The sequence below is a fragment of the Amblyomma maculatum genome, chromosome 1 (genome assembly GCF_055883805.1).
Source record: "Amblyomma maculatum isolate TAMU_Amacu chromosome 1, ASM5588380v1, whole genome shotgun sequence".
In the NCBI taxonomy this organism is placed as follows: domain Eukaryota; kingdom Metazoa; phylum Arthropoda; class Arachnida; order Ixodida; family Ixodidae; genus Amblyomma; species Amblyomma maculatum.
In genome coordinates, this window is record NC_139344.1 from 346,513,344 (window position 1) to 346,537,067 (window position 23,724).

The 23,724-nt window shown below is 43.9% G+C and overlaps 1 protein-coding gene and 1 long non-coding RNA gene across 2 annotated transcripts; both read left to right on the forward strand.

The window, feature by feature from the left end:
* The first annotated feature begins 1,566 nt into the window (after positions 1-1,566).
* Positions 1,567-4,907, forward strand: LOC146207673 (uncharacterized). The gene is made up of 3 exons (XR_014703334.1): positions 1,567-1,601; positions 2,870-2,914; positions 4,815-4,907. It is a non-coding gene; the product is annotated as an uncharacterized LOC146207673 (long non-coding RNA).
* A 3,977-nt stretch (positions 4,908-8,884) lies between these two features.
* On the forward strand, positions 8,885-22,916 carry LOC146207674 (uncharacterized). The gene is made up of 6 exons (XM_084587135.1): positions 8,885-9,092; positions 12,966-13,045; positions 13,627-13,710; positions 17,951-17,983; positions 19,481-19,525; positions 22,826-22,916. The coding sequence occupies exons 1-6, from the start codon at positions 8,957-8,959 to the stop codon at positions 22,853-22,855; spliced, it is 408 nt and encodes a 135-aa protein (XP_084443261.1). The 5' UTR covers positions 8,885-8,956; the 3' UTR covers positions 22,856-22,916.
* The last annotated feature ends 808 nt before the right edge of the window (positions 22,917-23,724 follow it).

Sequence of the window (23,724 nt, forward strand, 5' to 3'; positions counted from 1 at the left end):
CCAAATCGAACTGACTGAAAATGAATCCATCGGAAACAAAAATAATGATTTTTAAGAGCGAAAAATAAGATGTTTCACACGAATCTTGTCATGACCTATGAAGCACCGAACATTGATATCGCAGAATCATATATATACTTGAAATTACATTTAGCAGCACGTTAAGCTTAGACTTGCATGTTGCTAATACTTGTCTGAGGCACTACAACCAATACAAATGAACCAAAAAGTTTTACAATTCAGAAAGAATTATACGGTACATCGAGAATCATGAACATCTAGCTCATACCGGCCCGCATTCCGTAACCTATAGTGTCATTCCTGTTTCCTCATTATATGATTTTCGGATGTTGCGCACATACGTCTGTTTGAATAATTCATTTCGTGACATTTTAATTGCCACCGCTTCACTAGCTACAACGCCATGAACCAGTCGTCTCTACGCGAAACACCGAAAACTATCACGTTCCTCATTTTCGAACAAATTATAAGTATCAGTCATTGAAACTCAACCTCCCATCACTGCTAATCAAGCATTTATTTCATTCTAAGCCCACAACAAACGGATTGCGGCAGCAATTTCTGAATGCGCCTAAAAAAGAATTAGGCAGAAATCGGGCAAAAGAAAACGTATTATAAAACAAGCCTAAATGGCTGGCATTCTCTGAATACATTATGCCACTTCTTTTCTAATTTTGATCTTGATTGTGTGATTATGTTCTTAAAGACTGTATCAAAAAATCAAATTTTGTATTTGATTTTTTTTCCTAACGTTACTACTGTAAAAAAAAAAAAAATCAGTTAATCAATAACATTGAAGCAGAACCACTAATATACAGACTCACTTTTAAATTATATGTACTTGTGTTTTCTTTGTATGTAATGTGAGCACAAATTATTTTATATAATATTAGGTATAATAGTTGTTTTCTTTCTTTGTGTTATTGCAAACATGTATTTGCACTGCTCTATCTTGTTATAGTTTCTTGGGCCTCATCAAGCTGCCCCGAGCAGCTTTTTGCCTAAAGGCTCCAACCATGTATTTGGTGAAATAAATTGAATTGAATTGAACAGAAGTGAATGGAAGAGTATGTACTCCTAAGAGAGAGCAAAAGAGAGAGAGAGAGAGAGCAAACTTTATTGGTCAGTGCGATGGCAATGGTCGTGAGTTTCTCAGCCGCTCCAGGTTGCCAGCAGCTAAGTCTGTCGGCAACCTCTTGCGTTCACCCTACTTCCGCGCACTGGACGTCCGGGTCCCGCCTGGCGAGGACAGCTTACCATTATTCAAGCGAGGGAGATGTGATCAGGTCTGCCGGAGCCGGTTCCTAAGCGCAGTCCCACATTATGCTGTCTAAGGTGGCGGGCTCGCCGCACGGTTGACAATACAGATTTACTATGTCAGCAGAGATACTGGAATAAGCCCAGGGGTCTGCTGCCCCACGTGTGGAGTTTGTGGCTTTCAGCGAACATTTACGTCATCATCATCTAAAAATTGACGCATTTAGAATTCCAAGGTAAATGAATGTTGCTGTGTTTCTAACCATCTTTTATTGTTTCTTTCCATCCAGGCGTGGGATTGCTTGGCTTCTGCGGAGACTATGGTGAAACAGATATTTCCCGCACATATCTGCTTACTGCACTTTTAGCTTCAGGGAGGCTCTGTATGACAACGCAGCATACAGCCATCGAACATGGCATATATTTGCAGCTTTGAGCATCACAGGGACTTACACGGGCTAATATATATTTATACACGCACTACATCTCTGGATACTGCGACGCCATAAGGAGATTATGAATTGTGGGGGTAAATAACGGTGTAAACAGCTAAGTCGGCTTCCTTGAGAACTATGATTATGAGCTACTGACTTCAATGTTCGAAATACTACCTCGCCGTTAAAAGATAAAGCAGAGAGTTCTGGCTAGGATTCTAGTATCGTGCGAAAGTAGTGTCGCACAAACTTCAAGTTGCTACCGGCCTGCATGGTGCACTGCAGCTTCAGCTGTAGATGTAGCGCCAATCGGAATCCGCTGAGTCAATGTGCAGAATTTTAACCATAACCTTCATAGCTAGATCACAAAGGCCACGGGTGTTACCATATTTAAATCTGGTCACAACGAGCAAAAGCACCGGCTGTGGTGACTCCGTGGTTAAGACGCACGGCTGGTGTGTCGTTCAAATCCACTGCGATGTTGTTTTTGTTGTTGTTGTTGTTTTGTTTTTCAAAGTGAAAGCACTTAACCGGTCGTGATCAGTCATTGGTCAGTCATAGACTCCAGTACTATCTTCGCTGGCTGGAGAACTTAAAATACTTGTTCTGGAGACCAGCGCGTTTGAGCCGCTATACCAGACTCAGTTTGGATTACCCGCGCGAGGCAACATGGTTGTGACTTCACGAGACAGCTTATTGAATCCGAGCTACGACATTACATAATGAATTAGATGAGGCGTTACATAATTTGGTCAACTCTGACCATCAGATTGAGTATTTTGGCATTGAAAACGTCCATGCTAGCTGCATAAAATACTACGGAGGTCAGTTTTGCTACCGCTAATTCCTCTGCGATCGGGGAACGCGGGTGCTTTCTCAGATATAGATCAATGCCATGCTAATTTTAACCTGAAATCGGAGTTTCTTTTTATTCGTGGTGTTAGCTATTAGGCATAATGAGAGAGGGACAGGAGATGTGGGAGGAAATTAGAAAAAGAGGAGCGTAGACTGGTCTCTCTTTAAAATTCGTAGAAGTAAATCGTGATTAAAGCTGCTCTTCACTTAACTGTATTAGGAGTTATGCATGCTAGTTTTGCTGTTCAAACGTCTGGTCTTTATTCAGAGGTCAATATTTCATCGATTCCCCACTCCTCTAGGCTTCCCTGGGAAACGAGAATGACCCGGTATTAACGGACGCTTACGTAAGTACTCTTCCTACATTTACCCAGCATTGATGCCTCTGGTGATCTCCAGAGCGTTGTGTTGACCGGCGTTAGAAGGTAGGAATGTGCAGAGTGCCCACACTATGGAGAAATAGCTACGGCTTTTCACATGGTGTGGGCATGCCAATTAAATCCATTTATCGATAAACTTCCTAATCCCAATTTGGAGGGGAGGAGTGGGAGGCCATTCTGCACAGCGAGGACCCTGACCAACAACTAGGGCTGGTTCTCAGGGCCCACGCTGCGGCGCAGCCCACTGGACTGCCGGAATAGGCGGACCATCCACAACCCCGAGAATTCCCATGCATGCAAAAAAATATATAATAGAAATATTTGCAAAGGGGAGTTATTATATCTTACTGCATTGCGATACAACACTGTCAGTCGGTTGTAACATTCCCAAACAGTAATAATTAGAAGATCTGTAAAGAGATCTTTTGTGGGAAAAGCATACGGTAACTGAACTATCATCATAGTCCTTCCATTTATAAAAGCAACAACTCGTTTAGGTTGGTTTGGTATCTGTTCGATATACAAGTTGGGCCCATGTGGGGTGAATAATTAGGAGTTATATAACAGCAGCTTTGCCTGTCGGTGCAGCGTATGCCCGCACTTGAACGGCCATTACGCCGGTTGCGTGGCACATTTTCTTGCAGGTTTCATTAGTGGGGTATACTAAGTCAAGTGGGTAGACAAATTAAGCCCCAAACTAAGTCACGTGACTAGAGAAATAAATCCGAAAACTGTCATACTATCTACTATTTCTATAGAGCGCTCATCGAGTACAATTTTACGTCAGGTAGCCTACTTCGATATAGGAGAGCTTTGGTTTCTACGCATTAATTAAAGATGAGTTTTGGTTTGCCCATACTGTGAAATGCGCCGGTGACTCATCACAGTTTTGCTCTGTTTCCTGTGATCGGTAAATTGTGTCGTCCGCGTAATATAGGGAAAAGTTGAATATGGGCGTTCTGAGCTTCTGGTTTAATTTCATGCTGCTCTAGTTGTTCCATAAATTACTTCGGCAGGGCCTAGACAGTAACACAAAGGAGCCGGGAGTCGACATAACTCAAGGCGTACTGTAATGTCAAAACATTCGAAAGTTTTGCACGACAGTTATGTGGGCATTAATTGAAAATGCTCTAGATCTGTGTTCCAAACCCTCCAGCAACTCGCATAGCGTTTGACTCAATGTCAAATCTTTTATTATTTCGGCTTCCTTATACTTCTGCCTTAACCTAATGATTCAACACATAGCGTGAACTTTCGAAAAAAAAAAAAACTAAATAGGCGCCAAATATTTCACGACATTGTTTTTTCACTGGGCTCTTGTTTTGGGATCCGGGGCGATCTGAATATACATATGTATACAGCGTCATAATAAATTGCGTTCTTCCGGCATTAAGTGTTGTAATTTTATGTAATAATAATAATAATAATTAATTCACAGGAAGGGAAAGGCGCATAATCTCTCACGCTTGTTTTGTAGACACCTTTACCGCGCCGTAAGGAAAGGGAGGAAGGTGTGAGTGAAAATTGAAAGAGAGAAAGAGCAGCCTTGATGGAGAACTACGAAATAAATTCGACACCTGGGGATCTTTAACATTGCTTTCATATTTTGAAATTTATTTATTTTGTTGCCCAATAGGCAATTAAGACGAGAGGGTGTGATTATGTCGCTAGTTACATGCATGATTTGAACCATTCTCCGCGCCGTTGGCATAAATCCAATGAGCGGAAGCGCTGCTAACGTATCATGGATAAGAAAATGTATTGTCTACACCAGCTTTGCTATCCATTTGCAACTTTACCGCAAATTTACACGTACTTGCTTGTTCAGGAGCGTGACTGACAATTTCTTTTCCTCTTCTTCTTCCAGAAATGTGCGATGCAATATTCCAAACCCTGACTTGGATTTAAAGCCTTGAAGACGTGTATATTTCCTGAATAAACAAAAATTTGTTGACAGGCCTTTCTCGCAAGCGCCGCGTGTATCACGTTAGTCGCAGTATGTACATACAATAAACAAAAAAAAATATTCGATTTATGTAGCTGCTGCGGGTTTTCTTATAATATATGATCTAATTAAAGTGCCGAACGAGTGCAATTATATCTTCAGAAGTATTTGCTACTGATCTAATAGTTTGTTCACATGTAGTACAGGGTTGTCAACTCTTAGGGGGAACAGGCGACAACGTGGCCGTACTCTTCGGATCTCTACTTCTTCTCACCCGACTGCGCACCGAAACAAAATAATAGCCCATGCCAAGCACTAACTGCAGATCTCTCCATGCCTGTCCCTCTTTGGTTCTATGCGCGGCTGTGGAGCACATGATCGTATTTTTAATAGGGAAACGAGCTCCTAGAATGTTCCACTTAAGAGACGACGACCATGTACAATAGAACTAGAGATTTCGCGTCAAATTACACTGCAATAATAGCGTGCTGAATACGCCTAGTTGTAGTGACGTATTGCCATATTGTGGTTCTATAAACGGAAGCTTTCCACGCAACATTCCTTTATGGCGATTGAGTTTTGCCGAGAAACAGTTTTCCCTGCGGCTTTGAACTCGAATTAAGTGCGAATGACAACAGATGAAACATTACCCGCCCTGAAGCTATATCTATCGATACTTTTTGTTTATGCAGACGTTGGGATAAATTGGTTCGTATGTCGCCATCTATTCATACTGACAGTACTGCTGTCTCTGAGGTGTGACTCCAAAAATTTTTTTTTTTTTTTTGCTACACTGGAACAAAAAAAAAAGTTGAATGCGGCGAGCGTCGACAAAAAAAAAATACCCCGGAACGAGAACGTCAGAAGATGGTTTTGTTTTCCTGCTTAAATTTTATCCGCTTGGCTGAAGCTCTAGATGGCAGTACAACGTGTGGCAAAACCATTTATTTCTCGGCAATAGCTTAGCCTGCCGACTGCTCACCCTGGTAAATTTTCTCTGTGTACTTAATCAGGCCTGAGGTCAGCAACACAGATTCTCGATTAACGCCTGTGTCCTCGAAAGAGAGAGAAAAATTTTATTAGCTTTAAAAGAATTCGACGTTGAAGTCAGCGGACGGCTTCCTTAGTACAGGTATCCAACGGCCACTGCTGCAAGGATGCCCGGTCGAGCAACTAGACTTGGTCGTCCAAGTCTTCCCTGGACAGCGCGACTACCACTGCTCCGGTGTGGGAGGCTCTATACGTGGGACTGCTGCGATTTTCTGACCACGTCATAAGCGGTGTAATGTCGGTCTCTTAGTAGTGCGAGGAGGCAAAGTTTGAAGGAATCATCAGCAATAACATAAAGACAGCTTTCGGTCTCTCTATCAGCACGTCTTCAGACAAATCAATAATATTGGGGGTCACAATACAGTGGAAAAGGCACTAGAGCCAACAATATGAAGGCGAAAGCCTTAATGGCTCATACTCGCGGCCACGATCGTGTCCATCTGTCCGTAACGCTTTAGTTTGATGACGTCATCAGTGGTGTAGTATGTCGTGCCTTGAAATTAATAATGACGTAATCAGTGATGCATGTCGTACCTTGCAATTGATGACATCATCAATGGTGTTGTAGAAATTAATGATGACGTCATCAGTGGTGTAGTATGTTGTGCCTTTAAATTAGTGATGCCGTCATCAGCAGTGTAGTAAGCCGTACTTTGAAATAAATGATGACGTCATCACATGGTGACATCACCAGTCGTGACGTCATGACGTCACGACTAGTGATGACGTCACCAAGCGATTCATGCATAGACGAAGAGGACAGCGCCGGGCGTCCGATCCAGGCGACCGTGCGGCACCTTTCATTTGCCGCTTCCTCGAACGCCGCACCACACAGAAAACAGAAGCAGACCCAGATGTCTAGGAGGCGTTAGCGCAGTAGGCATCAGCGGCATTTCAAATTGATTTACAGGATGGAAAAAGCTCAGTATCTGTCACAAATCTCCGCGGACACATGTACCACGCCGTAAAGAAAGGGAGGAAGGTGAGAGCGAAAGAAGAGAGGGGGATAGATGTACCGTAGTGGAGGGCTAGCATCCACTGCCCTATGATGGCTTTCACCTCATCGCACTTTAGTGGTGCAAAGTGCCCACTAGAATTTTTTTTAAGAAATGGGGATGTAGCCTGCTTTTCAGGGCGGGGACGCCTATTCCCGTCTGCCCTATGGAAATCCACTGCTCCCGTTTCTATCTATGAGTCCGTGAGGAACAATTCATTTAAGATCATTCCGGTAAGTCGCGGACGGACAACGAGTACTGGACAAGCCTCGTTGAGATGAGCAGAGCGTGATGCTTCATCGAGAGCCCAAAAAGAACTAAGCGTATTCCACCGCTTGTAAAGAATTCTTTTATTCCAGTTAATATTCCGGTACGCTCGCATTTAATTGCAAGATGGTATTTGCTCTTCTCTGTGCGCAGAGAATATATGGAAAAACGAAGGCGAGAAAGTAACGGCATACTTTATACGACACGTCACTTTGCTCGTATCTCAAACAAAAGAGACGAAAGCTCGGGCGTTCATGTGAACCTAAGGATAATGGCAATGCCTCAAGTTTTATCATGACCTAAGTGCATGACCCAGAGCACATTCTCAGAGGTCAGAGAGAGAGAGAGAGAGCACATTCAAATGCTGGCTGGAAGAACCGAACCCTTAATGGCTAATTTTTACGAGTTAGAGCTCCCTAGTTATCTGTGTGAATAAACATATAGCATGATTAATGCGACCTATAATCGTATGTGGCTGTCGCCTTTTTTGTATAGGACTGTCCATTATTTTCACTAATTTACAAAGTCATGCCTTTTGCTGTTTACAGACGCCAGGTGAACCTTGGTCGACATGCCCGTTCATCCGCAAATTAACTAAAAGCTAGTGATGGAGGAACCATTTCTCTTTTTTTTTTTGCTTCAGAGAGATTTAACTTGCAAAACGCCATGTTCTTTGCGAATGTCTCCGCCTGACACTGACTCAGAATTGGAAACTGAAATTGAAATGAATGAGCTGATCAAGCAAGCATTTAGTTCAAGGCTCCTCATTTGGAACGACGCTCATCTGAAATTAATCAACATCCGTTTGCGCCTTCAAGGCTGTGTAGAGGGCTGGCATGTTTGTTATTTTTTCGTGGCCTAGAGGCCATTACCAAGAAGATATTACTAAGTATTTTCCAACAAAACGTTTTGTAGGTATGCCTTTATATAAGCCCGAAAAAAAAAATCAACAACGCACAAGATGTCTAAAGTGCCTGGCACTTGGAGAGGCTCTCCTGTCATTCATGCTTAACCAAACATGTTTTACTAAAGCTGTTAGCAATGCCTAAACCTCGCTTGGTACCTACTCATTGCGTGACTGAAGGCGCGTGAATATGTACACAAAATTTTCCAATGCATTGTTGGCAGCTCTTCAGAACTCCGCTTTCGATCATCCAAAGCTCACCTGCGCTCTAGCGCGAGTCATTTCCATTCATCATTTTTATTCTCCATTCTTTTGAAATTGATTATGGCACGCGCAAAGACGGAAGACCTTCTTGCAGTATCACCTCACGCGACGCCCGTTCCACGCGTTCTGCTATCAGTGCAGCTGCCAAGGAGAACTGGATCAACAAAAAGGAAAACTGTAACGACCTCTCGATTTCCAGTATCCAAACTCTATCCACGTATACATTTCGGACCAAGAAGCATTCAGCAACAGCCGGCGGTATAATGCCTATTCTCACGACTTTCGTCACCAGCCTTCGTCGCCACTCGTGGGAGATGGCGTGCGTGCCAGCCTATCTTTAAGCGCTTTCACGCCGTAGTCAACAAGCCACCCACGCAAGCTAAAGTTCTCGGTATATGTGGCACTGGCGCTGTCGGACTTGAGCAGTCAGTCATTGTGTCAACGTTGTGTGCTCACGGGGTCGCTTGGAAACGGTATGAAGCGGGGATCTTCACTTGAACGGGAGTCAGACGGGCTGTGGTGAAAGGTAGAATCGTCGAAACCAAGCGCACGTGCAAGAACTCTACAGGCCCTACACAGTCGAGATGCGGGCTGCCACTATTGGCCTAGCGGTGGTGTTCACTTTTTCTGTCGCGGACAGCGCCGTCACCAGCTACGCAGAGTTCCACAAGGGCCTCCTCGAACTCAACCCTGCAAAGATGACGTCTCAGTGCCGGAAAGGTATGAGGGCAGACACCGGCTGACCGTTGTGCCATGCACTGTCTTCGATTTTGCAGTATCCTCCGACTTCGAATGTCTGTCGTAATGCATGTGCTTGTCAAAAAAGGCTGAATTCATTAAAAGAAAAAAATGCGCTAACACTAATTCAGTGTTCGGCTTAAGAGCTTTAGCTACAGGAGCTTCAGGCAGCGCCATCTACTTCATGGATTTTGCACTACGATTACGAATTACAGCCACATTTTCTATATCCGGTATATTTCTTCGTTATAATCAGTTAATAAATTTTATAAACATATGCACCATCACACGACGAACCGTGTGACACCAACCGGAACCCGCTGCGGCAAACGGTGCCGTCTGAAGCTAATCGGAACCCACTGTTCGGGTGCGGGAAGGTGTCAGTACGAATCCATCACATATTTTAGGCTTCATCTTAGTTATAAAATTTAACCTCCGGAACATGCCAGGTCATTCGACACTACTTCGAACAATCTGCGTCAAACGGGAAAAATTATTTCGAATACACAAGCAGCGATGTATACTATGTGGATTGGGTACGAATATTGCGAATTAAAAACACATTCGACCCCGCCTGGGTGGCGCAGTAATTACGGTGCTCGATATTGTTCACAAGGCTGCAGGACCGAATCCCTGCCTCGGCGGTCGCTTTTCGATTGAGTCGAAAAGCAAGGAGCCCGAATGCTTTGCGATGTCAGCGCACGTTTAAGAATTTCAGGTGGTCAAAATTACCGGAGTCCTCCACTACGGCGTCTCTCATAGCCTGAGTCGCTTTGGGGCGTTAAACCCCACACACCAAACCAAACAAACACATTCGCTATGTCAGGAAGGTTTATTCGTTATAGCAGATATTACACTGTATAAACGTGTACATCTCAAAGAGTCAAGTCAGTTGACACCCCCCCCCCCCCCCCCATACGGAACTCTACAACACAAACAGTTCGACCGGAATGGCCACCCAAAGATGCATCATATTCATGATTTTGAGGAAAGAAGGTCGCCGGTGTGACTCTCATACCTACTTTAGACTTTCTTTCAATTGACAATTTTATTCTTTGGAAGGTGCCGAATCATTTCACGCCATCTTGAATGCTCTGTGTTAAACGGGCGACCCGCCAGTGTTATCCTAATGGTCCTGGGGGTGGTCCAGCTTCGAAAGCTGATTCACTGGCACATATATAAGGAATGAAATGCATGGTAATCAGACAAAGCGCTGTACGCTAACTATTGTTTTGCGCCTTAGTATGACCACGTGCTGCACACTTTATTGCCTTTTCGCCTCTGTCTGACGTTGATATTAGACTCACGCAACCATTGAAATAGAACGTAGTAAAAACTAAAGCTCCTAAAAGAACTTAGTCGGAACGTGCTAGCGCAAAGCACGCTCCATGTGACTGAAAGCATGGTGGAGCTAAGCACGCTCCCAATCACACGAGCTCTAGCTGCATATGACATCATCATCGCATCCTCTCTTTTCTATCCTACCGAACTTAGTGAATGCTCTTAGTGCCTAAAGAATGGCATTTTAAAGCAACATTCAATCAATACTTGAGTGGGCAACATGGTCTTCATGGGTTGAAGCAAATATTGGGATCGAAATCTTTTTTTTTTCTTCAGTGCTTTCAAGTTGCAACGATCATGTAATGTGTATTTTAGCAGGAAAGGGCAGTACGCAGTCAATTTAATAGTACACGCTCAGTATGCGTTTCCGTCGTAACTTGCCCCAAAAGCAGGACATTGGCTTACTTCCATTGTTACGGCGCATATTTTTTTTCCCCTTTATCTCGATGCCGTCATCAGAACTATGTTTTCGGCTCTCCTTGCCTCGGCCTCTAAGCTAGTTGCCGCGCTACACGGTGGTAACTGGCTTTTTATTCCCCACTTATGCCGAAGCCTCCGCTAGAGCTATTGTCCAAATCTTCATCAACCTCTGAAACTCGGTACCTTCTGCCCTAGATGAATCGAAGCCTGCCTAATAGCTATGAATAAAATATGCAATGACTCTGAACACCATGCGCCCTTTTCTAGATGTTTCTCCCGCCAAGATACCTTGAAGCATCCCCAAGAGTCCTATTGCTACGGTAACTCACATTTTAGAGCACTCGACGGCGGAATTTAAGAACTCTTGTTCGATCCCGGCCGCGGCGAAAGTCTTTGGATGGAGGCTAAAAGCATTGCTCCCTCGTCCTCTTTTATGTCACTGCACATTTAAGAACTCCAGGTGGTCAAAATCTCCTGAGCACTCCTATACGGCATAATGTTCAGCCTGACTCGTTTTGGAGTGTTAAACCACAAAACTTCAAAACCTCTACCCCTAATGCAAGGCATATATTCTCACTCCATTTGCCCAAATACCTCGAGGTTCATCCAAGAGCTGCGTTGTAAACCTTCCAAGGCTAAACTACACCCTCCTTTTTGTAGGGTGTATTTCTTTTTTCTTTCTTCAAAATATCTCAGTGCATATCCAAAAGCTGCGTTTCAAATTCTCACCTGCTTCTAATATCCACCTCTCTTACTTGACTTTTTTTTTTCACCCAGTTGCCCAAAGGTTCCATGAGAGATGTTCCAAATCTTGAATGTTTCCGAACATTTACCGATTAAACCTGGATTACTTTAAAGCAGCAGAATTAGAGCCAATATGAATCGAAATTTTCTGATTGGTCGAGAGCTCAATAATGCCACAAGGTGACGTGACACGGCTGAACGAAAATTCTTCTGCGGGACATGTCGTCACGAGATCACTTGGTATGACTGATTAATCAGGTTGTCTCGGAAGGCAGCATGGTCAAGCGCTGATTGGACGGCACGGTGTGTGACTTCATGACACCTAATAATAAAGCCGAGATGGCAGGTGCTGTGGCCAGCTTAAGATGACATGACCGACTGCTGATTGATCGGCAGGTTATGTGCGACCTCGCTAAACGACGTGAGATGACCAAGTTTGTTGTGCGCTGTAAATTGACAGATAGGTTGGTCACGTTACGTTGCAGGAAGCACTAGAGGTAGGTAAAAAAAAAAAAAAAGCGTCAATGAGCGTGTCTGGATGCAGTGACACAATATGTAGCAGCAACGTTGCTTCTAATGCAATCGCACGATCCCCTAACGTGTCGGGGCCAATCGGGACTCTTTTCATCTCCGACACGTACAGTCGGGGACAACTGTTTGGGGACAAGAGTTCGAGAAAAAAATATTTATCTCTGAGCAACTGGGCAAACATATTGAATTAAATGTGCTGAATAACGAGGGCATGCATGTCCCATTCAGAGAAACAAAAATATATAACAGGAAAAACCAGCTAGGCAACGAAGAAATAAATATCTTTCCGCACATCCGCATACCGCAAACGCTTGTCCCTGACTGTACAGTACCAGCAACGGCAGCCTCCAATGGGGTGCACCTCCATACACCCAGGAACAAATTCTATCTCCCGACTAGTAGGATTCAGCCACATTAACATTCCTGAAGTCTGTGCCAGGTATAAAGCGGATGGACGGAAAAGCGACGGCGAGATCGAATTGGAAGACGCAATGTCAAATGCATAATTGAAAAGGAAATGTGCCAAGCAGTGAAAATGTAGGTCTGTAGCATCAAAACGCATGATCGCATTCGCATGTTTATTCCGCATTTGCATCGAGATTCCTGATCTCATTGAAGCTTATGGTGCCGGTCCTTATCGATGTCTCCGAGCTAATAATGTGATATCACTTTTTTTTTTTTGTTCTGCGCAGTGACAATGAATTGCATAACAAAACTGATGAACCTGGTGCCCCTTTTGAGGGTCATGGAACGAAAGTGGGTCCTTATCAATGCCTGCGAGCTAATAATGTGATATCACTTTTTGTTTGTTCTGCACAGTGACAATGAATTGCATAACAAAACTGATGAACCTGGTTCCCCTTTTGAGGGTCATGGAACGAAAGTGGGACGAATTCTCGGTAAGCGTTACAGCACTAATGCGCGTAAGCGCAGTTACCAGCACTCTTGGTGAAAGATTAATTGTGTCTAGTGAATGAGGCGGTACCATCTGGCACGGTTTGGTTCTCAGTCGTATAGTTTGTCCTTTAAGGTAGTCTTAAAGCCAAAAAATCTGAAAAGGTCATTACAAGGGCTCTCCTCATAGAGAGCTTGAAGAGAGGCATGCGTGTGCCACTGTAACACTGAGAAATAACCCATTGCCGAGAACCATTCGTCTTTATTTGTTCTTTTTCGACAGCCGCCGGCATGCGGCTTTATCACTGATTCCAGCGCGCAGGGAGGGAGGGAGGGAGGGAGGGAGGGAGGGAGGGACGATGACACAGGCGGACGCGTGAATGAGTGAATGAGTGAGAGTGGATGGATGGATGGACGGACTGGTGGATGAATGGGTTGGGGTTGGTGGTTCGACGAATGAGAGGACGGCAGAAAATTTTGTATGTGTAAAAGTACACAAAACGTGCGGTGCTTTGGGAAGGACTTGCAGTGTTTTCCAGCATGGCGTGTGCGGTAAACCGGCTTAAAATGTACGCATTTTTTGCAGCACGTGCCCTGCATAAGTCGGGCCCTGGCGGGAAAGTTTCCAGACTATTCTACGGATTGTACTAGGTCCGGTTTATTCGGGAAGGTGAGTGGCGTATACTGGCAAGCATTTAGGCGAATTACTGAATTTTCTGGAACAAAAAAAAAAAAAAAGAAGAAAAAACTTGTTTTTCAGCGCTAACGCAGGCTGCAGACTGTTGTGCACAATTGTTATGCTCGTCTAGATTACGCTCACATCAGACCAGAAGCAGAAATCAGTCATCTTCTATTCCATACACTTTGTCAGCTTCGCGGACCCAATAATGTACCAAGTTTCACTACCTTGCCCCTCTTCTTGGCTTTAGGGATACATTCGCTTTGAATGCATTTTGTTGCCACATCGGAGCAGTTATTTCGTGTTTTCGTTCAGTGCTTGCAAAGGAAGAGAAACGGTTAGTAATAGAAGTGAAAATGGTCGGAAGATACGGTGGGTAGAACCGGTGTCCCTCTTGGCTCGATAACGTGCGGTCATGCTTAATGCCACCGTCATTGTCAACATAGTTGTGCAGAGAATTTTCTCCGCGCTATGCCTCACTAGGCTTGGAACTCTACTTCGTATACTGCGTCGCAATAAGCACTTCCCTAGTTCAGTTACCAGCTATTGGGGTCTCGTCAATGTGAATGTTAGAGCAAATTAGCGCTCCTAAGAATGCCTAATTTTCCTATAAGTTACCTCAAGTCACTGACATTCTAGTGGAAATTAAGAAGAAGAAATGGGCATGGACAGGGCATGTAGTGCGAAGAGAGGATAACCGATGGTCGCTTAGGGTAACAAACTGGATTCCAAGGGAAGGAAAGCGTAGCAGGGGGCGGCAGAAACTTAGGTGGGCGGATGAGGTGAAGAAGTTTCGCAGGGGTCAAGTGGATGCAGCTAGCACAGAACCGGGTTAAGTGGAGAAATATGGAAGAGGCCTTCGCCCTGCAGTGGTTATAGTCAGGATGATGATGATGATGATGATGATGATGATGATGAAAAGCGATCACCTTCAAGGTCTGCGTTAAAATGATGGAAGAGGCCTTCGCCCTGCAGTGGGTATAGTCAGGCTGATGATGATGATGATGATGATGATGATGATGATGATGAAATGCGATCACCTTCAAGGTCTGCGTGAAAATGAGGACTCAAAAAACTGCAAAACTTTTAAAGCCCTGCAATGAACTAAGAGCGTCGAGCTGCTTTCAGGTAAAAGCCATATGAATGCTGAAATTGAGCAGCATTGTTCGCTCAGGCGGCCCTGATGTGTGGACTGCATTCAGGCTGGAAGCTTCATAACACAGCCCCGAAATGGCCCAAATGGGGAAAGACACAACATAAACCAAGGAGGCTTCTTCGTTCATGACAGAACCATCAGTAAAAATGAGTGGGCGTCGAGGTGGTTATGCCGAAAGCGTACGAATGTACAACAGTAGGCTGAGATTGACAGTTGGAGGGGAGGGATGCACAGAATATTGAGAGAGGGGGAAGGGGTGAGCGGCGAGACAGGAAAAGTTGGAAACGTAAGTTGGAAAGTTAAGAAAGAATGTACGGCGGGGCGATGAGAGGTGGTCAAAGTTAAGTTTGCGCCGGGTGACGCAAATCTGACTTTTTCCGACGTCACTCTGCGCATGCGCGATTCTCCTCGTCCCCCTCCCCCGATTAAAAACGAGCCGTCATCTTCTGCTGCGAATGCGCAGTTCCTGCTAGTGACAGGCGTATCATTCTTGGCACTTTGCTGGCTCAGCCTGCCCATTGGAACCGGATCGTTTCTGCGTCTCCAGGGTAATTGTTTTTCAACAAGTAATAGATGAATTTTCACCACTCCCCGAGTGGAAACCCCATCACGTGAAAAACTCCAAATCCGCAAATCCGCCTTTTTTACAAATGTGACGCCATATAGATGTAATTTGTTTGAGCAGCATAGAAACGCGCCTATGTCACCCACGCAGCTGTCTAGATGAGCTCGGTGAGGAACTGCGGCTTTGTGCGGATGAGGAACTGCGGTTTAGTGGTTAGTGTTCGGCTACGAAGCCATCGTACCAGAGTTCTAACTTGTCCGCGGCGACTGTGTTTCGTGGGAGGTGATACGCAAAATCTGCCCGCCTGATGTAGGCCTTCAGTGCATGTTTAAGGTCCTCAGGTGGTTGACATTGATCCAGAGCTCTCCGCAGCACTCATTGCCGGAATCGCTTCTAGACGTAAATTCTAGGTACCGTACAAATCAATATTCAATGACCGATGTTTGCTGAGGTAAATGTAACGCTGGTAATATTTGTCTTGCGTAGTAGAGTACATATTACTTAACCATTATGTCACGCACAACGTTGACATGTTATGCATTCAGCGCTATAAATAGCAGGGACGTCGTGCATTTCGCCATTGAACGCTGACCAATAATCGAGGGGATATGTTACATATGTCACTGCCGCAAAGTATAAATATGCCTTAAGGGAGGACGCGGCTTTTAGCAAAAATGTTTTTATTCCTTCCTCGACCAGCACAAATATTTTGAGCCGACAGGGAATATTGTTACTACTACTATTACCATATTTCATGGTTATGTCATAGGAACATTTTTTACATGGTCAATGCTGGCTTGAATTAGCAAAAATGTTTTTATTCCTTCCTCGAGCAGCACAAATATTTTGAGTCGACAGGGAATATTGTTACTACTAATATTACCATATTTCATGGTTATGTCATAGGAACATTTTTTACATGGTAAATGCTAGCTTGAATTAGCAAAAATATTTTTATTCCTTCCTCGACCAGCACAAATATTTTGAGTCGACAGGGAATATTGTTACTACTAATATTACCATATTTCATGGTTATGTCATAGGAATCTTTTTTACATGGTAAATGCTGGCTTGAATTAGCAAAAATGTTTTTATTCCTTCCTCGACCAGCACAAATATTTTGAGTCGACAGGGAATATTGTTACTACTAATATTACCATATTTCATGGTTATGTCACAGGAACATTTTTTACATGGTAAATGCTGGCTTGAATTTTTGTGAAAAGCGTTCAGAATTTGCAAAATATGGCAGAGGGTTGCATGAACATTCGTTTCTTTCGTGGTGGCATACTAAAGGTCAATGTATTGTCACAGTATGTATAATCTCATAAGGTAAACATTTTAAGCGCTGGGTTTCTAGATGCAATTGCAATACACATGCCTAGAGCAAGAAGGAAAATTCGTGCAACAAGTCTAAAGCTATCAAATCTGAAAAACCAAGAATGTCTCGGTTGGCACTATGATTCCAGGAGCGCAATAAAATGAATGAGGTATAAAAAGATAAGATAGCCCTGACTAAATCTGATTCACAAGGCGATTATGTAGTAAAAAGCGAAAACAGTGAGAAGCTCCGACAGCTGTATTCTTTTCTTCAACGTTTGCAGAGCGAAAGCGAGTGACGACGCAATTTCTTTAATGTGCTTGTCGGTAGATTTCAGCAGTCAAACTTCGGGAGTATACAAGACGAGGCATAGCAGTCCATACAAATATTTTCTAAAGGACAATTATTGGTTATCTTCCACTATTTGACGGCACATTCCCGATAACAGTAACCACTGTATAAGGCGAACGCTGGTTAGTTATGGCAGCAAACGAGAAAACATAGCAATCGCGATAGGTCAGTCAGAAACGTGGCAGCCACAGGCAAAATGATCGCGAAAAAAAAAAAAGATTGCTCTGTGCATTGATGCAATTATATATATATATAGCAATCTTTTTTTTTTTTTTTTCGCGATCATTTTGCCTGTGGCTGCCACGTTTCTGACTGGCCTATCGCGATTGCTATGTTTTCTCGTTTGCTGCCATAACTAACCAGCGTTCGCCTTATACAGTGGTTACTGTTATCGGGAATGTGCCCTCAAATAGTGGAAGATAACCAATAATTGTCCTTTAGAAAATATTTGTATGGACTTCTCTGTGCATTGATGCAATTATATATATATACATAAAAAAAAAGATTGCTCTGTTCATTGATGCAATTATATATATATATATATATATATATATATATATATATATATATATATATATATATATATATATATATATATATATATATATATAATTGCATCAATGCACAGAGCAATCTTTTTTTTTTTCGCGGTCATTTTGCCTGTGGCTGCCATGTTTCTGACTGGCCTATCGCGATTGCTATGTTTTCTCGTTTGCTGCCATAACTAAAATAAAATAGCTATATATATATATATATATATATATATATATATATATCCAAGGTCTACGATTGCTGTGCTTCTGATCGTCTTTTACTATTTTTCTTTCATTCCTACCAGACATGGGATTGCTTGGTGTCGCCGGCGATTCTGGTGAGAAGGACCTCTTCCGCACATATCTGCTTACCCCGCCGGGGTGGCGCAGTGGTTACGGCGCTCGACTACTGTTCCCAAGAACGCGGGATCGAGTCCCGGCCTCGGCGGCAGCTTTTCGATGGAGGCGAAAAGCAAGGCGCTCGTGTGCTGTGCGATGTCAGTGCATGTAAAAGAACCCCAGCAGATCGAAATTTGCAGAGTCGTCCACTACGGCGTCTCTCATAGCCTGAGTTGCTTTGGGATGTTAAACCCCTCAAACCAAACCAACCAACATATCTGCTTACTGCACTTCTACCTTCAGGGAGGTCTTGTATGACAAAACAGAGTATAGTCATCGAACAGGGCACATGCACATTTGCAGCTTTCAATCCCACAAGGACTTACAGAAGCTCATTTATATTTGTACTCGCAATGCCTCTCAGGGTAGCGCGGCGCCATGGGGAGTTTCCTAATGGTGGGTATCATAGATGTGTAATCCGCTTAGTCGTTTTTATTGGTGGCTGTGCTTATGTGCTGCTCAGAACAGCTTTCAAAACACTACTTAATCATTAAGGAATAATGCAGGGAATTTTGACCAGAATTGTAATGCGATGCGAAAACAGAGTTTCACAAGCCTACGGTCGTTATATGGGTCTCGTGCACTGCGGTTTCAGCTTTACGTGTGGCGCCATCTAGGAGCCGCCGCGTCTAATGGCGGAGGATTAACCGTGGGCTCCGCGATCAGGTCTGATGTAGCAGCGTGCTTGATCGCAGAGGCCACTGGTGTTACCCTATTTAAATCTGGTAGTGACGAGCGAAAGCACCGGCTGCAGTGGCTCCGTGGTTAAGACGTACGGCAGGTGAACTCAGGTACCCGGTTCAAATCCGCTTCGATGGTTTTTCTTCGAGTGAAAGCGCTACAGGAATTCATGGTCAGTCATTGGTGAGTCATAGACTCCATCACTCTCTTCGCTAGCTCGAGAACCTAAAAGGTCTTTCGGAAAGAAATGTAGGCTGAAGCCACTATACCAGACTGAGGTTGAATTACCCGCGCGAGGCAGCGTGATTGTGACCTGACGAGGCAGCTTACCCAATCAGAGTGACGGCACAAGCGTTATACGATTTTCCTAGTCTCTGAGCCTTCGAATTAGTTTTTTCGCAGTAAAAAATCTATAATGCCTGCATACAATGCTGCGCAGCTTGATATTGGGAGCGCCAATTCATATGCCATGGGAGAACAGATGCTTTCTCGGATATATCGATAAATACCGTGCTAACGTTAGCCATAAATGACAATTCCCCTTTAATCGAGGTGTTTGCCATTAGCAATAATAAGAAAGGGAGGTGTGAGAGAACGTTGAAGAAATAGTGTAGAGCGGTTCGCAAAAGGTAATCGCGATAGAAGCTGCACTTCACGTAGATGTATCAAGAGTCGCGCATGTTATTTTTCGTGTTCAGTAGTTTGATCATTAACCTGAGATGAACATTTTTTTTTTCGATTCTCCACTGTTCTAGGCCAGCCTGGAAACCCAAGACGGCAAAATGCTCATGGAAGCTCGCGTAAGCTATTTCTTACGCTTTTATCCAGCAATAGTGCCTTTGGTGGGCTCTCGAGCGTTGTCTTCTCCAGCGTTAGTAGGCAGAAACGTTGGCAGTTCGCGTACGTACCAGAGCTGCGGCAGCGAATAAGCGTGGGTTCGACCTACCGAAGTACCTGATATATCTATAGATACCCTTCTTTAATTCCACCATATTTCCGCCAGCTTATTTCCGCAAAGCTGTTAACAATCCCTTCTTTTTTCCTTTATAATCTAAGTTCACCTTAGCCGAACCCATTTAACCTAACCAAACCTCTCTAGATTACCGCCTCTAAAAGGCAGACCGTCTCACAAATGCCGCGAAGAGCTGCGAAAGTTTACCGTGCTTCATTTAACAAGGCGTCGAATTTATGCATTCTGTGGATCCATGAGAACATTTTATGAGTGACTTCTGACATCCAAAATATTCGACGTTCCAAAAGCTATAGTGGGGTCCAAGACTGCTGAAGCGAATGTCGAACGATAGCCCTGTTGATATAAAACACAAGGCTAGTTCTAATGTTTCTTTCACTGATTTTCCTCGCACTGAAATGGTTGGGACCACTATAATAAACTCCGCGGTTTCTATGTATATTAGTAAATTTTAAATTAGGGTACAGGAAAGGAAAGGTGCAGTATTTGTCGCACTTTTTCTTGTGAACACCTGAATGGAGCCGTTGTTGTGGCTGTAGGAAGAAGGAAAAGAGAATGCACGGGCCTGCTACTGGCTTTGTAGCTGAGCCACCTCCGCTGCCTCGTGCAGACAGAAGAGAAAATAGAGAAGAAAGGCAGAAAGAAAAGGGAAAGAAAGACACGCGCCGCAACAACGGCCGTCGTCCACCACCGAAGCAGTGGCGGGTGCAATGACGGCCTACAACAGATAAAATTCGGTGGCTGGCTAGCCCCCGCCACAAGCGGCGTTGCCCTACCGTCCCAGCCCCGTAGGGCCAGGAACTGCCACCCTTCATTACCTCCGCTCCACCCCTGAACGGAGCCGTAAGGGAAGGAAATAAAGCAGGATGACATCGCATTTGCAAATTAGTATAGAAGAAAGGAAAGGCACAGTATCTGTCATTCTTCCGGGTGCACAATTGAAAAATGCTGTTAAGGAGAGGAAGAAGGAGGGTTGAATGAAGAAAGAGACAAAGAGCTGCCATAGTGGAGGGTACCGGAAAATGGCGGCCGCCCGCTAAATTTAGCCACACTGTGCGGCCACTGTCCGTACAGTGTGGCTGGCCCATCAGATCTGGCACCCGCTCCCGCCACTCCTAAGTTAGCACCACTTTAGGACTCTCTTATGCATTCGTTTGGAGGTTCCCTAGTTTGAGGTGCTGATATGACATGAGTGCAGGTTAAAGATCGCCAGGTGGTTGAAATTATTTGACAGCTCTCTTCTATAACAGCTCTTTCTTTCTATCCTCTTTAACTCCTCCCCTCCTCCCTTCACGGGCAGTTTAGCAACACCAATAGACTGGCGAAACTGTAGCAGGAGAACTGTAGCATGCAAGTTATTCATTGAAGGGAATACCTTTTGCTGGCAGTTGGTATGCACCCCACATCAGGGTGTAGTGTGTGATATGTGAATATAATTTTAGAGTCGGAATATCTACAAAGAAAGTTATTGTTGCTTACGGCGTTACAATACGATACAGACAGTCTGTTGTCCTCGAATGCCGTACCACACGCAAACAGAAGCAGACCCAGATGTCTAGTACAGGCGTTAGTACAGCAGGCATCAGTGGCGTTTGAAATTGATTTACAGGATAGGCGGAATATTTGTCACAATTCTCCACGGACACGTGTACCACGCCGTAAAGGAAGGGAGGAAGGTGGCAGTGAAAGAAGAGAAGACAACGCAGGCAGGTTCATGCGGCTTGGTTAAAGCGGAACTTTAGTGGGCTGGTGTCCTACGCTACTGTGTCATAGCCTAAAGGCGGAGCTCATGTGTCCATGTACCAACTAGCCCAAAGCAAAGTACTTCTTTCTCATGTGTCCTCCATGTTATTTTTTTTTTTCATTTCCCGGGATAGTAAACCTATGACATTATCATAATATACCAATAATTTAAATGATGGTGTTCGCAGGTTCCTTTTTAATTTCTTGCTATTTCAGTTCTTCCTTAAATCACAGCAACAAGCTCTCAGCAATCACGGAAGAGATAGAAGACGGTATCACTCTGAGCGCACTGTAGTGCGAAGACCTTAGAATGTTTTAACGCAAGAAAAGACCAATAATTGAAAATACTTTAGATCTCTATCCGAAACACTCCACCTGATCAGTGTCAAATATTCTATTCATCAGTCTTGGTTACTACTCTTATTTAACGTAATTGTTCTACACATAGCGTGACCTCCTAAATGGGAAACTGAATAGGCACCAAAAGTGTCGCGACGACGTGTCTGATCTGGGATCCTGTTTAGAATCTCAGGAGTCTTGTATGTGCATATGTATATATAGCATCATAATAAAATATTTTTCCGGGAGTATGAGTAATAATTTTATTTTTTAAGGTCAAATTAGCCTTTCGTGGCAAATGGTCAAAATCTCGCGTACGCGAGTTCTGTGCTAGAGATCTGTTCGCGAGATTCCGCGAAATGTGTTCTCCTTGTCTAGCGTCCCTGCCATCTGCAATCGTACACCTGAACGCGCGCCAAGGAACACCACGCGACAGGAGCGACGGTGTACCGTCCAAACTCGCACTTGTCGGAGAAAATGTGACAGATACTGCAACTTTGCTTTCCTGCAAACCAATTCTGATTATATATAGCTATGCAGCGAACGCGCGCCAAGGAAAGGAAATCTCTACTGTGCGGAACGAGCCCCGGTCTTACAAGCAAAAAGCTCTTCAAGGGGCGCGGGATGTGCGGTGTACATCAGCAACGCTCAGGCTTTCACAATTCTTCAGTGCAGATTCTGCAGTGCTCTCTGAATTTTTTTTTTGTCATTTATATGTTTGTCCCGTTGCTGAATGGCGATTTAAGGTGGGAGAGTGTGCTAGCTAATCGGCAGCCATGTAAAGGGCGTATATGATTCCCCGCACCGTTAGGGTAAATCCCACGAACGAAAGCACTGTTAAAGTACCGTGGATTCGAAAAAATATTGCATATGCCAGCTTTCTGTGCTAAGCTCTGGGAGAAATTACTGCCTCTTCTGCAGTCATTTTAAGTTAAAAGAAGGGATTCAGAATTACGCAGTTGGAAATTTACCACTGACAAATTTACAAGTCCTTACTTATCCAGGAACGTGACTGACAATTTCATTTCCTCTTTTTTTTTTTTTTCAGCAATGTGCGTTGCAGCATTCCAAACCCTGACCTGGATCTCGAGCTTTGAAGACGTGTATAATTCCTGAATAAACATAAATTTGTTTACAGGCCTTCCTCGCAAGCACCGCATGCATAACATTAGTAACCGAATGGGCAATTAACACAGAAATTTCAGATATATCAATTTATCTATCTACCACTGGTTTTCAAAACATATTTGCTCTAATTAAAGTGCAGGATGAGCGTGAGAATATTTTTGGCCAGTATTGCTGCTGATAAAATAATTTGTTTAAGTATGCGAAAGAATTACAGAATTTCGACTCAAATTACACTGCCTTAATGCAGTGTTGAATACGCCAATTTCTAGAGATGCATTTCAATTGTGCGGTCTTTTACACGGAGGCTTTCACGCAGCATCCGTTTGATGGCGATTGTGTTGGACCGAAAAACTATTTTCTCTCGGTTTACTTGAAGACGGCATTACAACAGGAGAAACAACCCCCGTCCTGCGGCTATATTCATCGATGCCTTTTATTCATGCAGACATCGGATGAATAGGCTCGTGCGTCACCACCTGTTCACACTGACAACACTGCTGTATCTGTGGCGTGACTCCTCGATATTCTTTTTTTCTCCGCTGGAACAAGAAATTTGGAAAAGTGTCGGCGAAAAGAAATTTCCTGGAATTAGAATATCAGAAGCTGGTTTTGTTTTACGACTGGTTTATCTCAACTCGCATAGTTGAAGGACTCCACGAAGATAAAAATTCTGCCAAAACTATTTATTTCTCGCTATTATTGCTCGACCTACCGAATCCTCTCCTGAGCAAAGTTTTGTCCAAGTGCTTTATCAGGCCAGAGACAAGCAGTAAAGACACTTGATCAACGTTTATGCCCAGAAGTAAGAGAAAAAACTAT

Bases quoted from the DNA above. Each gene is read 5' to 3' on its own strand.
- LOC146207674 (XM_084587135.1), top strand. From the start codon at position 8,957: ATGCGGGCTGCCACTATTGGCCTAGCGGTGGTGTTCACTTTTTCTGTC. The intron at 13,046-13,626 runs GTAAGCGTTACA...CATTTTTTGCAG, and splicing joins GAAAGTGGGACGAATTCTCG to CACGTGCCCTGCATAAGTCG. The intron at 17,984-19,480 runs GTGAGAAGGACC...CCACTGTTCTAG, and splicing joins TGGTGTCGCCGGCGATTCTG to GCCAGCCTGGAAACCCAAGA.